The sequence below is a fragment of the Molossus molossus genome, unplaced genomic scaffold, assembly GCF_014108415.1.
Source record: "Molossus molossus isolate mMolMol1 unplaced genomic scaffold, mMolMol1.p scaffold_m16_p_18, whole genome shotgun sequence".
Lineage (NCBI taxonomy): Eukaryota > Metazoa > Chordata > Mammalia > Chiroptera > Molossidae > Molossus > Molossus molossus.
In genome coordinates this window covers 28,094,030-28,109,061 of record NW_023425353.1, presented here as the reverse complement: position 1 = coordinate 28,109,061, position 15,032 = coordinate 28,094,030, and the positions used below count along the sequence as shown (strand labels likewise).

At 40.2% G+C, this 15,032-nt stretch overlaps 1 protein-coding gene across 12 annotated transcripts in view; it reads left to right on the top strand.

Moving 5' to 3' along the window:
• TMCC1 (transmembrane and coiled-coil domain family 1) overlaps nucleotides 1-10,300 on the top strand; it is a 206,828-nt gene extending 196,528 nt beyond the window's left edge. For all 12 annotated transcript variants that reach the window (XM_036266466.1, XM_036266459.1, XM_036266467.1 and 9 more), the window contains one exon: nucleotides 9,030-10,300. In XM_036266466.1, the coding sequence (XP_036122359.1) occupies nucleotides 9,030-9,344 (315 nt within the window). In that variant the 3' untranslated portion in view covers nucleotides 9,345-10,300. The remainder of the gene's footprint in view (nucleotides 1-9,029) is intronic.
• Nucleotides 10,301-15,032: the final 4,732 nt, after the last annotated feature.

The following is a 15,032-nucleotide window of genomic DNA, read 5'->3' as shown; positions in this document are numbered from 1 at the left end:
AATAGGTTTTCGATTTCTTGTTCTCTCTCTTCTTCTGGCACCCCCAAGATGTGAATGTTGGTACACTTGAAGTTGTCCCAGAGGCTCCTTACACTATCCTCATTTTTTGGGTTCTTTTTTGCCTCCTTATATTCCAAACTGATGGTTTGCTTCTTGGCTTTACCTACTCTACTATTGAACCTGTGTAAATTATTATTTATTTCAGTTAGTACCTCCTTCATTTCTGACTGTGCATCCTTCATTTCTGACTGGTCCTTTTTCATGCTCTTGAGGCCCTCACTAAGTTCATTGAGGTTCTCACTCAGTTCATTGAGCATCCTCATAACAGGGTTTTGAACTCTGCTTATCTCCATTTTGCTTAGTTGTTTTCCTGGAGTTTTGTTCTGTTCTTTCATTTGGAACCTTTTTCTTTGTCTCCTATTTTGGCTGCCTCCCTGTGTTTCTATGTATTGCTTAAGGAGAGGTGTGGGGCTAGCTGAGACCAGATTTACTTGTTTGAAGGAATTTAGGAAAACCTGAAGCAGGATCCAAGACAGGCCAATCCTATGGTAAAGCAACTGGCCACAGCTTAGGTGGGCCTGAAAGTTGGGTGGGGCAGAGCCTCAGGGAATCATCAGGGTGGGGCAACCAGTGTGAGCCAAGTTGCTAGAGTCCCAGATATGGCAGTTGTCTGCCGCCCCAGGGAAGGGCTCATCAGAGGAACAAAGGCCGCTGATAGCACTCTGTCCAGGAGAAAGCCGCCTCTCCAGCCCTGGCTCCAATGCCAAACAACTCAATTCTTCCCCATTTGTCTCTGGTGCCTTTCAAGCTGCTTCCCCTATGCTGGATCCTGGAAGGTGAGAGTCCGAGTAAGTCTGTACAAATCTGTGCTAAGAAGAGCTGCCTGGGGCTACAGCTGCCTCAGCCTCCCTCAGCCTCAGTTCCCACTGGTTTTTTCAGCCAGAAGTTATGGAGACTTCTCTTCCTGGCACTGGAACCCTGAGCTGGGTGCCTGGTGTGGGACAGAGACCCCTTTGTCCTCAGGGAGGACCTTCCCAGCTGAGGTACCCTTCTAATTTTTTTCTGCCACATGTGGATGTGGGACCAGCCCATCCGCCTCCACCCCTACCAGTCTTGATGTGGCTGCTGCTTTAATTCCGTAGTTGTAGGACTTCCATTCAACTTGACTTCAGGCAGTTTTGAATGATGGTTGTTCTGTAGTTTAGTTGTAACTTTGATGTTGTTATGGGAGGAGGTGAGACCATGTTTACCTACACCACCATCTTGACTGGAAGTCCTCCAGTTGGGAAGTATTTCTAAGGGACCAGTTGGTGATTTCTTATGAAGGCATCTTGAAATTGGTCTTAAAGAAGGTCCAGGAAACTTGTATTAAGTAGCCTAAAAGAATCAAGAGAATGTCTACATTATTTGCCCAGCTATCATCTTCTCCAGGCTCCTGGAATTCTGTTTACTTTTTAGTTTTTTCCCCAAGATCAAAGTGGACTAGAGGTATCCATGGTTCATTCTCTAGCTAGCTTCAGTCTGAAGTTGCCTGACCTTTACTTCATATCCTAGGAAATCAGAACCCACTGAAACTTAAACCAGAAAAACCCGGGCTTCCACCACTTTAGAACTTTGTTTGTTTGTTTGTTTTTTATCCTCACCCGAGGACATTTTTCCATTTTTTTGTTCAGGTAGAGTGGGAGGGAGAGAGAGGAACAGAGAGAGAGAGAAACATCGATGCGAAAGGAACACATCGAGTGGCTGCCACCCGCACGACCAACCAGGGCCGGGGACAAACTGCAACCGAGGTACGTGCCCTTAGCGGGAACCGAACCCGGGTCTCTCCAGACCGCAGGCCGACGCCCTAACCGCTGAGCCAAACCGGCCAGGGCTAGAACTTTGAAGGATATCTGACCATAGCTAAGGGAATAGGTTCTATCCTCTGAGTTATGGTAAATTTTATAAAAATCTCATGGTGAAGCCCTGGCCGGTTTGGCGCAGCGGTTGGAGCGTCGGCCTGCGGTACTGAGAGACCCGGGTTCGGTTCCCGCTAAGGGCACGTACCTCGGTTGCAGTTTGTCCCCGGCCCTGGTTGGTCGTGCAGGTGGCAGCCACTTGATGTGTCCCTTCACATGATGTTTCTCTCTCTCTCTCTCTTCCTCTCTCTCCTTCCCGCTCTATCTGAACAAAAAATGGAAAAATGTCCTCGGGTGAGGATAAAAAAAAAAAAATCTCATGGTGAAGATTATGACCTTAAGGGGAGAAGATCACTTGTAATGTTTGGTCTAGTATTTCAGCAAATAATACTGTAATATTATTATATTCTTATATTAATATAGTATTATTACATTACATTAATAATATTAATAAATATTATTAAATAATAGTATTATTATTATTTTCGGTGTCCTCTATACAGAGATCAGCCAATCTTAAAAAGGGGAGTGTACTTAAAAGACAGAGCAGAGAGCTCTTCCACTGATATCAGGGATTTACTTGACTTAAAAAAAATACCAGGTAGGGTGGTGTATCTCCATTGTTATAGTGGAAGCATTGGAAATAACCTAAATGTCTTCCATACAAAGCTGGCTGACATATTTATACTATAAAATTACTATGTAGCAGTTAAAATGAATGAGGTGGCCCTGGCCAGTTTGGCTCAGTGGTTAGAGCATTGGCCTGCGGTCCAGAGAGACCTGGGTACGGTTCCCACTAAGGGTGTGTACCTTGGTTGCAGTTTGTCCCTGGCCCTGGTGGTTTGTGCGGGTGGCAGCCACTCGATGTGTCCCTTTCACGTCGATGTTTCTCTCCTTCTCTTTCTTCCTCTCTCTCCCTCCCACTCTATCTGAACAAAAAATGGAAAAATGTCCCCGGGTAAGGATTAAAAAAAAAGAATGAGGTGGATCTCTATGGAGAGATTGCCAAAACTCACTGTTGGTTGAAAAGGGCAAGTTGTGGACTAACCAGTTCCTATATTAAGATAGAAAGTAAAAATAATAATTCCATATATTTCCCTAGGCACACATATGTACACATTTAAACATAGGTGAAAGGATGAACACAAACCAAACTGACAGTATTACTTCAAGGGAAGGGGCTGGAATTGAGGAAAACATCAAGAGAGAGTATGTGTCCTATTTGAAATTTTTATGCTGAACAAGTAGGTATATCTTGTGCAACTTAATAATTTTTAGATGAAAAAGAAACAAAATTATTTATTTGAGATCTTATCAATAAAATGTTTGTCCAAATCTAATTATAGTCACTGCTGCTTGTGAGCCATCCCACAGGAGTGCAGTAGAAGACAGGTAGATGAAAATAGTATAGATTCTTTTTGTCACCTTGTATTTGACCCCCTTTACCCCCTTTGTTTTCCCCCCAACCACCTTCCTCTCTGGTAACCAGTTGTCAGTATCTATGAGTTTGTTTGTTTTGTTTATTCACTTGTTGCTTTTTATTTTATATCCCACATATGAATGAAATTATAGGTTCCTGTTCTTTTTTTTTTTAATATCCTCACCTGAGGATATTTTTCCATTTATCTTAGATAGAGTGGGAGGGAGAGAGAGAGAGAGAAACCTCAATGTGAGGGAGACAAATCAATTGGTTGCTTCCCTCACAACCTCAACTAGGGCCAGGGACCAAACCACAACTGAGGAAGTGCCCTTGACCAGAATCGAACCCGCAACTCTTTGGTCCAGAGGCCAAACCAGCCAGGGCTGGTTCTTGTTCTTTTCTGTCTGAATTATTTTACTTAGCATAAGACTCCCAAGATCCATCCATCCTGTCAGAAACATATTCCATTAAATATATATAGACCACAACTTTATTCAGTCGTCCATCAGAAACTTGTGTTGTTTGCATATCTTGGCTATTGTAAATAATGCTACATTGCACCCAGCTAGTGTGACCCCATGGATTGAGCGTCATCCCATGGACTGAGAGGTCCCAGTTCGATTCCTGGTTTTGGTAACAGGGTAATGTTGGCCTTGTAAAATGAGTTAGGAAGTAGTCCCTCCTTCCAATTTTTTGGAAGAGTGTGAGAATGATAGGTATTAAATCTTAGACTGTTTGGTGGAATTCACCAGTGAAGCCATCTGGTCTTGGACTTTTGTTTTCTGGGGCAGTTTTTTTATGATAGTTTCAATTTCCTTACTAGTGATCAAGCTATAGGTTTTCTAATTTTTCATGTCTCAGTCTTAGGAAGGTTATATATTTCTAAAACTTTGCCCTGGCCAGTTTGGCTCAGCAGTTAGAGCATCAGCCTATGGACCAGAGAGACCCAGGTTCAGTTCCTGCTAAGGACACATACCTCGGTTTCAGTTTGTCCCCGGCCCCAATACCCAGTCGATGTGTCTTTCTCACATCGATGTTTCTCTCTCTCCCTCCCCCTCTCCCTCCCCGCTCTATCTGAAGATGAATGCAAAAATGTCCTCAGGTGAGGAAAAGTAAGTAAATAAATAAATAAAATTTCTTTCTTCTAGGTTATTGAATTTGGTGCTGTATAGCCTTTCATAGTATTCTTGTATGATCCTTCGTATTTCTTTGGTGTCCATTTAATTCTCTTTCAGTTTTTATTTTATTTACTTGAGTCTTTTTTTTTTCCTTAGCAAGTCTAGCCAGAGATTTATCAATTTTACTTCTTTTCTAAGAACCAGCTCTTTGCTTCATTATTTTTTTCTATTATCTTTTTGTTTTCTATTTTATTTTTTTCTACTCTAATTTTTTATTACTTTCTTCTACTAACTTTGAGCTTCCTTTGTTTTTTTAGTTCTTTAAAGTTTAATGTTAGATGGTTTGAGATTTTTCTTGTTTCTTGAGATAGCCCTGTAATGCTGTAAACTTCCCTCTTAGTACTGCTTTTGCTGCATCCCCAAAATTTTGGTATGTCATATTTTTATTTTTGTCTCTATGTATCTTTTGATTTCTTCTTTTATCTATTCTTTGACCCAATAGTTATTCAGCAACATGTTTTATCTTCATATATTCATATATTTACCAGCTTTCTTCTTGTAGTTATTTTCCAGGTTCATACCACTGTGATCAGATAATATGCTTTGGTATGATTTCTATCTTCTTAAATTTATTGAGACTAGGTTTGTGCTACAACATGGTCTGTCCTTCAGAATGTTTCATGTACTCTTGAAAAGAATGTATATTCTGTCATTTTGGGATGGAAAGTTCTATAAATATCAAATATGTTCTTTGCTCTAATGCAGTGGTTCTCGACCTTCCTAATGCCATGACCCTTTAATACAGTTCTTCATGTTGTGGAGACCCCCAACCATAAAATTATTTTTGTTGCTACTTCATAACTAATTTTGCTACTGTTATGCATCACCATTGGAAATACGTGTTTTCCGATGGTCTTAGACGACCCTCGTGAAAGGGTCGTTCGACCCCCAAAGGGGTCGCGAACCACAGGTTGAGAACCGCTGATCTAATGTGTCATTTAGGTTTATATTCCTTGTTTACTTTCTATTTGGTGATCTACCCATTGCTGTCAAAGGGGTATTCAGGTCTCCTACTATAATTGTTTTTTGTCAGTTTCTCCCTTTAGGTCTGTTAATAACTTGTTATATATTTTGGTGCTCCCAGATTGGGTGCATATATATTAGAGTGTTATGTCTTGATCATGGTCCTCCTTATTTTTATGAAATGTCCATCTTTGTCTCTTGTTACTGTTTTTATCTTGAAATCTATTTTGTCTGATATAACTATGGCTACACCCGCTTTTCTCTGGATTGCATTTTCCTCCACCCCTTCACTTTGAACCTATGTTTGTCTTTGTAGCTGAGATGGGTCTCCTGAGGAAACATATAGTTGGGTCTTGTTTTTAATCCATTTCCACTGCTCTGCCTTTTGGTTGGTAAGTTTCATCTATTTACATTTGGGGTGATTATTGATATATGAGGACTTACTACAGCCCTTTTATCTTTTGTTTCCTGGTTGCTCTGTTTCTCCTTTGTTTCTTTTTCCTTGTGTTTCTATCTGCTGTTTTGGTTTGATAGTTTTCTATGATTTTTTCACCTGTTTCCTTCTTTTTTAATGTTACAAGTCTCAGTTCTAGAGTTTTCTTTTTGTATGTATGGTTACCACTAGGTTTATGTAAAAAAAAAAAAGTATCATACACAATACTTCTTTTTCTTCTGATTGTGTCTTATCTCTGTTCACCTGTACAAGTTCAGTTCTTTTTGTTTGTTTGTTTCTTTTTTATCCTCACCCAAAGATATGTTTACTGGTTTAGACAGAGAGGAAAGAAGAGAAAGAGAAATATCGATGTGAGAGAGAAACATCAATCAGTTGCCTCCTGTATGCACCCCAACTGGGGATCAAATCTACAACCTAGGTATATGCCCTGACCAAGAGTTGAAGCCACAACCTTTTGATGTTTGGGATGACACTCCAACCAACTGAGCCACCGGCCAGAGCCAAGTTCAGTTCTTTTCCTTCTCCCCTTTTTGTTTTTGTTATCACAAATTATTCCTAAGTGTTTTTTTCCTTCTTTACCCTTTATGCTATAATTAAGCGTTTAATACTGAATTCTGAAATAGAGTTGCAATTTCCTGTTTCTGTCTGTTATCTTACTCAGCATTTTATATTCTCTTTGTCTTTTTGTTTCAGATAGAAGAGTTCCTTAAAACATTTCTTGTAATGCAGGTTTTGTGGTAATTCCCTCCGTTTTTGTTTGTCTTGGAAAGCCTATATTTCTCCATATCTAAAGGGTAGCTTTGCTGGATATTTTATTCTTGGCTGGTGGTTTCTCTCTTTCAATATTTTGAATATTACATTTCACTCTTCGGGCTTGTAGGGTTTCTGCTGAAATATCTGATGATAATCTACTGGGGTTTCCTTTGTAGGTTACAGTCTTTTCTCCTGGCTACCTTACAAATTCTTCCTTTGTCATTAACTCTTGACAAGTTTAATATAATGTGTCTCTGAGATCTTTTTGCATTGAGATAATTAGGTGTTCTGTTAACTTCTTGAATTCAAAGGTCCAACTCTTCCCACAGGTTTGGGAAGTTCTCATTGATTATTTGTTTGAATAGGCTCTCTGTTCTCTTCTTCCTCTCTTCTCCTACTGATATACCTATTATCTTTATGTTGTTCTTTCTAATGGAGTCAGATCATTCTTGTTGATTTCTTTCTTTTTTTTTTTTCTTAGTTCTCTCTTCTTTCTTCTGGGTCATTTCTAGGTTTCTGTCTTTGACCTTACTAATTAATTCTCTCTTCCATGTGGTTTGCTCTGTTTCTAATGCTCTCTAATGCATTCCTCATGTCATTTTTTGAGTTCTTCAGCTCCAGAATTTTGTTTGGTCCTTTTTTATAGTTCCAGTCTCTTTGACAAAGTATTCTTTTTGTTCATTAATTTTCTACCTGAGCTCATTGACCTGCCTTTCTGAGTTCTCTTATTACCTCATTGAGCTTCTTCATAAATGCAATCTTAAATTATCTGTCATTTAAGTCATAGTCTTCCATTACTTTGAGTGTGGTTTCTGGAAGACTTCCTTTTCTTTCTGTGCTCCCATGTTACTTTGATTGTTCATGATATTTGATGGATTGTTTCTCTGAGGTAGTGAGCTCTTTTCTTGTTTAGATACTGTTTTGCTCTCAACAATTCAGCGATTGATAGGTAGGGTACTTGTTTTTGTTTTCTCTTACGTGCACTATTTGTGCCTCTGGGATCATGGTGAAGCAGTATCTCTTCGATTAAGGAGAATGCCGTGTACCCACTGGAATGGTGAGTGGTGTCCCCTCTGTGACCAGTTTGCCTTGGGTACAGGGCACTATCCATGGGGTGAGGTATTTGGCGGGTGGTAGGAAACTGGTTTTGTGAGCTCCCAGAGCTACCTCCTTTTTTTTTTTAATCCTCACCCAAGGATATGTTTATTGATTTTCAGAGAGAGAGAGAAACATCAATGTGAGAAACATCAATTGGCTGCCTGCCTCCCATACGCACCCCACTGGGGATCAAACCCACAACCTTTTGTTGCACAGGACAACACTCCAACCAACTGAACTACCTGACCAGAACCAGAGCTACCTCCTTTTTACTAGTGGTCACTGGCTCAACTATATTGATTTTTGTTTTTAAATATTTTTTCTTTATTGATATTTTAGAAAGAGGAAAGAAGAGGGAGAGAGAGAGATAGAAACATCGATGAGAAAGAACATCGATTGGCTACTTCCTGCATGCCCCCTCCCCCACTGGGAATTGGGCCTACACCTGGGCATGTGCCCTGACCGGGACTCAAACCAGTACATGAGCAAAACTACTGAGCCACACCAGCTAGGCCCCACTGTGTTTTTGGAGGTATCTCCAACTGCCTCTACCAGGGTGTCGGGGGAGTGGGCACGTTCATGATTTTGCAGTCCACCATATTGTTTAAGATGTCTCAGTTTTCGCTACCTGGCTCTGTCAGATTGAGTAGGGTAAGGGAGATAAGTTCATGATCTTATAGCTCCACCCAACTGCCAACAATGACTGTGGGCACCTCTGCATTGCCCTGGTCTTTTCAGCCTCTTTTGTAGGGCTCTTCATATGTTCTGATGTGTTGATCTTTTAGGCATATTTCTTTGTTTTGTTTCGTTTTTAGTTTTGTTTTATTTTTCCTTTATTGATGTTAGAGAGAGAGAGAGGAAGGGAGAGGGAGAGAGAGATAGAAACATCAATGAGAAAGAACATTGATTGGACACCTCCTGCATGCCCCCCACTGGGGATCAGGCCCACAACCTGGGCATGTGCCCTTGATTGGGAATCAAACTGGCGACCTCTTGGTGCATGAGTCAGTGCTCAACCATTGAGCCACACTGGCTGGACTAGTCATGTTTGTGTGTTAAGCAGGGGATCCTTTGTTGAGTTGCAGTTGTCCGACTTGTAAATTTAAGGGGACAAACAAAGGAGTCTTCTCGTTCCATCATGATGCTGTGGTCACTCTCTAGCATATTTAAAATCTCAAGATGCGTCTGGTTTACCCAAGGGTCAAGTCAGCTATTCAGATTACTTGTGAGCAAAAGGCTTAACTATTCCCTGTTCTGGCCCACAGGAGGCCCTGGAGGCGTGCCAGACCCGTATCTCCAAGATGGAGCTGCAGCAGCAGCAGCAGCAGGTGGTACAACTGGAAGGACTGGAGAATGCCACTGCCCGGAACCTTCTGGGCAAACTCATCAACATTCTTCTGGCTGTCATGGCAGTTCTTTTGGTCTTTGTCTCCACAGTAGCCAATTGCGTGGTTCCTCTTATGAAGACTCGCAATAGGACGTTCAGCACTTTATTCCTTGTGGTTTTCATTGCCTTTCTCTGGAAGCACTGGGATGCCCTCTTCAGCTATGTGGAACGGTTCTTTTCATCCCCCAGATGATGCTGGCAAAAGAAGGCAGTGCTCCCCTACCCAATGGCGAGTGCATGCAGCAAAGAATTAGACAGCAACTTACCTTCTCTGAAGTTTTCTACAACAACAAAAGAGTTGAGTGAATCTGTTTACATTTAGAATAATGTTTTTTTCTTCAAGAGACGCAATTGCAATAGTATTTTTTAGACTTTATCCAAGAAGTTTTTTGGGCAAAAATCTTGGATCATTTTTATGTAGCATGATTTTCCTTGGGATGCAGATCTTAAACAGTTATTTAACATGAACCAACAACCTGGAGCACACTGAAGGGCATCTAAATTGTGGCTTGAAGGACTGCACTAAAACCCACTAAAAATGCGAAAACCTGATTAGGGAAACCAGTTAAACCTAACACACCCTGCCTTGTCTGGGCTCACCACCTCTCTTCCTCCCAGACTAACTTTACTGTGAAATCCTACCACATTCCATGTCTGAATTTTTGGATTCAGGGTGGATTTTCCTTGTCTGTGGAAGAACACATGGATCTCCCTGGCTTTCTCACCCAAGTTGGCCACTCATGCTAATGCTGGAAGTACGGTAATTTTTTAACCTGGTCCCTTAACCTTTGCTAGGATACAGATGTGAGAGCATCATGCCCCACAGGATCACTGCACAGTCCTACTACCGTATTTTGAAATAGCCCTCCAAATACTTAATTTTAAGCAAAATCCCATGGCCGCACTTTTAAGGTGGTTTTTTTTTTTTAATATGTGTATAGTCACCAATTAAAAAATACACACAAAAATCTGAACAGCATACTTGAAGAATGTAATACTGAAACACTCAGTGCTTCCTTATGGTTTCTAATAGGATTTTTTATTATTGTTGTTATTATTACTGGGTTTTTTTGTTTGTTTTTTTTTTGAAAGGGTTGGGAGGATCTTTTATTTTTCCTTTGAAATAAAGAAGTGCTGTTTTTAAATGAAGAAATGTGTGAATATTTAAGTGTGCTGCTCCCTCTTTTCCTGAAGCAGTTTGAGTAAATGAAGACTTGCTATAAATGCTGCCCTTGACGCCCTTGTTTTGTGATGCAGCTTAAACTCCCTCGTCTGGCTGCTGCTATTGCTTTTTGGTGTTTGCTACCCCACCACCACCATCACCACCACTTCATGGGCCTGGCTTGGTTGGAGAGGAAAGGGGTGTGCCGGGAGAAGCTGTTTCCACAAACGAGCATGATAGGATAGAGATTTTTTTGCCCCATTAAAATGTTTACTCAGTGACTTTGGGCTGAGGTTGTCTTCAGAAAAAAATGCGACAATATTATGAAAGTCATAAATAATTCCTTGTGTTTCCTTAATTTATTTTTTAAAACCCCCTAATTACTGAAACCAAAGTGATTTTGAATCTTCTGTCTGCATTTTGGCCCCTGCATCCTTCATTTCAAAGCTTTATTTTGTCTGCCTGAGAGAATTGACTGAAGGTGATTCTCCCTAAAGAGCAGAGGAGATATCAGGTCAGAAGGACCCAAGTTTGGGGTGTAAAATGTTGTCAACTTCCTATTCATATAGCCTGACTTATTAACATAACTATGCTCAGTGGACTTTTATAGAGAGTTTAGAAAAATGAAGTGAGACTTTTTCTCCATCCTATATCCAGTTCCATCATCCTGGTAGAACTTGGGCTTTTAGAGCTTATCTAGAAAGCTTGGCTAATCTTTTCATATTTGTAATATTGAATCACAAAATGTTGTTCCCTCTTAGTCTCAGCTATGTGCAACCAACTGATGAGCAAGGGGCACCTGATGTGCCCCAAAAAGAGTAGCAGAACATTCTTTGCCTATTTCCCCCATCCCAGGAAATTCCTTTGAAACTAGATTAACATTGCCTTGTCTGTCTGAGAGCATGGTTTACATGACAGCTCCAGCTTCTGGTGGCTTTGGCAGGCCGGCCTTCTCAGAGTCAGCATGTTACCATAATCGTTTTGATATTTTAACTCAGGTACCCCAGTCTTCATTCTATCCTCAGATGATTGTAGCACATCTGTTAGCTCTGTTGACTTCTCAAAATTAGTGCCCAGAGCAGGGACCAGGGTTGTTTTTTGTTTTTGTTTTTTACTCACGGGGGTGATTTTTCTTTTAAAAAAATAATTGGAACCATTTCATGTTCAGGCCAAAAACAAATTATTCCTACGCCTATGTATTTAAAATGTTAACTTTGTCTAAAAATATTGCAGTGATTTTAGACAGGAGTGCCAAAGGACACCATGACCTTGTCAAACTAGCATAGTTTGTCCTTTTTGCTTTAGTTTAAGGCTCAGAGTAGAGAGCCCCACAAAGTTATTGAAAAGATGCTCTAGCCACAGTTTTCCAGTTTTTCTAAGATGGAACCTTTGAGTCCCCTAAACTGTGTAGAGGCTACCAGGTTTTGTGGGCACTGGAAGTCACTGTGATAGATGAATTTAAATTGTTCCTTATGCCTTGGAATGGTTTCTATCAAAGGAAGGTTTTCACCTTTGGAAAGCCCCCTAAGCTCCCAGCCAAACATACCTGTGCTAACTTTGCATCCTCTTCTCTCAAACTGTCCTAGGAAGGAGCTTCAGCTGGGTCAGGCACAGTAATGGCCTTCTTGCTCTCTTGTCTCTTGATTGTTTGCCAGGCCCAACAGTTGTCTGCATTTGATACTATTTGTAACCATTAATCTGTTTTGATGCCTTTCCCCATTTTCTGCTGCCGGTACATTACCTTTGAGTTTCTTTGCATTGTGACTGTTCTTGGATTCTCTTGTCTGTTCAAAGCTCTTCTATAACCTCGCTGTAATGGTTTAACAGTTGTTCTGTGGGTGAAAAATTCCCATAATTTTTAATGCTTCTTCTGTTTTAAAGACTCCATGCATTCCCTTTGAAATGAAGCATTCCTGGATTATTTGTTAGTGGTGGTGCCTGAGGCTGGCTGTGGTAGCCTGGTGACTGTTCGGGTTATAGAATGACTAATATTTTACCTTTTTTAATGATAATTGAAGGACATGTCTGTCTGCTCCAATTTCAGTTCCTTGTTATATACTCAATGCATCCTAGCAAGGAAGGCTTTCTATCCGCTGGCTCCTTAAGAAAAAGTAGGTTAAATTTTACACTTCACTGACTGGGGCCCTTTCTCTCTCCCCTGAACCCACTTCACCCAATTGAGGTAAAAATCTGGTACTGAGAAAAATACTGGGATTAAGCCTTCCTTCGCTAGCCATGTCCTAAGAGTGAGCATATATTCATGTGGTTTTCACTGCATTTGATTTTGTTTTAATTTCATATTCCTTTGAGGTACAATAAGATGAAATGCTGACTTCCAAGTGAGTTCCAGTACAGAGCTGCCTTTCAGCTTTGGAAAATATGCATCCAAAACAAAACCAAATATTATAATCAACAAATTTACAAAGGCAAAATTACAATTCCCGCCCCCAAATGAGACTGGGGATTTTGAATGTGGCTCTGAGAGTTAACATATCTGTTTGTGTGTTATGTATGCTAGGTGATACTCCCAGTAGGAATGATTACTAGACTGTGTGTTTTATCAAAGTGTGTAAGAATAAAAACTCACTTGCACGAATTGAAAAGTACAGAAATGACACTTGTGAACGTGTGAACGTTAACACTGTAGTTGATAGATCTTAAGCTGCTAATTGTTGAGAGAGAATTACATTTATGTTTTGTCTGGTTTGCTGCAGATTCTCAGCAGCACTTTTACTGTACATATAAATTGAAATAAAGACCTCAGCTATTAACGAGGTGTTTGGACTCGGGTTTGTTTTGCTCTTTATTTTTGCATATTTAGTTTCCATTGACAACTTTGTCAGTCTGAAAACTTTGCACTAGTTTGTGCATTAGAAACTGCATATGTGTGTATTTTGCTTGTGTGAGTGCGTGTATGTGTGTGTGTATGTTTAGCAAGTATCTTGAAACTGTAACTGATAGCTGGGTGGCTATCACTGTGTCCCTGGACTTTATACACATCATTTCAAATATGGCACTTTGCCACAGTCTCTTTAGACTGGTAAGTAAGACAGCCTTATAGTCTTTTGGAGGGAGTTTTTTAAAGGCACTGCCCCAAAATTCAGCATCTGAAGACCCCACAATGGGTATAATAGCCCCTGTCCATTCTTCCAAGGCTTTGTTGTTAATAAACAAATGTTATGATGGGTGTATAAACATACTTTGTAAAACATTTAACATTTAAACTTCTGTATACCTGTAAGGGGTATACAGAATTAGGCTAATAGGTTATAGCCTAATTCTATCTGTGATTTTGTTGTAGAGGCAGTAACTATTATTACAGATTTTCCTTTTTCATTTCTGGGAGGCCTCTGGAAATCCAGAAGCTTAATCTTGCTTTGACAGGGTAGCAAGCAGGGACCTGATGTCTTAGTCCTTCACAGCCCAATCTGCATTTCAAGATATTTGGGGCCACAATGTTGGCTTATTAGCTCTGTGCCTCCTACCACTTCTATAGACTAGAACTATCACACCCATCTTGATCCTACCTAGTAGATGTTGTGAAAATAGAGTCCTCTTGTGAAAGCTTTTAAAATTGCTGTGAGAATGCCCATGAGCTTTTTGAAACAGCTGTGCAGGTTGTACATTGCCCAATCCCAAGGGGCTTGGTAAGTAGGCCACACTGAAGGATAGATTCATCCTAGTGTTGTACATAGTGCATAATGGGCACACACAGCAGCCCTGATCATAGGTGACACATCATTTCAAAGCCTACTTTATTTTCATTCATTAAAAACTTTGGAGAGTGGAAGACTGATAACAAATCTGAGAAGCTGTAGTGTAGAAAAGAGATTGAAGAAGTAGAGGAGGGTATGGCCAACTAGAAAATGTATACCTCACCTAAAAGATTCAAATGTGTTACTTTTAAACTCTGTGAACTAAACTAAACACCTCAACAACTTGTGACCTCAAGACTAGGTAAAGAAGAGTAGTAACATCTGTTGCATACTTACTGAGTGATAGGCATAATGCTTGGTACTTGACATGCAGTTCTCAGTTCCCCCACACTGTCTCCCACAGGCAGTGTCTTCCTCATTGTGAAGGTCAGGATACTGAAGCTTGAGTTAAATGGCTTGCTCAAAGTTACGTGGGTAGGAAATGGTAAATGAATGTGATAAAAAAAAAATAGGTCTGTGCAGGATACATAACAAAAGATGGGTGTCCAGATGTGTCAATATAACAGTTAATACAAACCAAGAAGAAAAGTCAACTCAGTATAAAATAGACAAGGATTATGAAGAAATAGTTCACAGAAAAAGAAATGAATTACCAGTAAGCATTCAAAAGAAAATGTTCAGCCTTATGTATAAACCAGAACATTAAATGGAGGGGAATGCCAGTTGTGGAATTGTCTCCTTTTTATGTTTAAAATATTTTTGTGTAAATAAATATATATGTAAGAGTATAGAAACAAAACTGCATGGTAAACTGTCCCCAGTAGTTCCTTCTGGGAAACGGAGTGAGAGTAATGGTGGTGAAACAACTGTCATGCTTGACTCCTGTAAAATAGTAATATCTCATATGAATGTATCTGTGTTTTTTGTTTGTTTTTTTGGTACGTGCCCTTAGCAGGAACCGAACCCAGGACTCTCTGGTTCGCAGGCTGACGCTCCAACCGCTGAGCCAAACCGGCCAGGGCTGTATTTGTGTATTTTTTAAATTAAAAATATAAAAACTTCT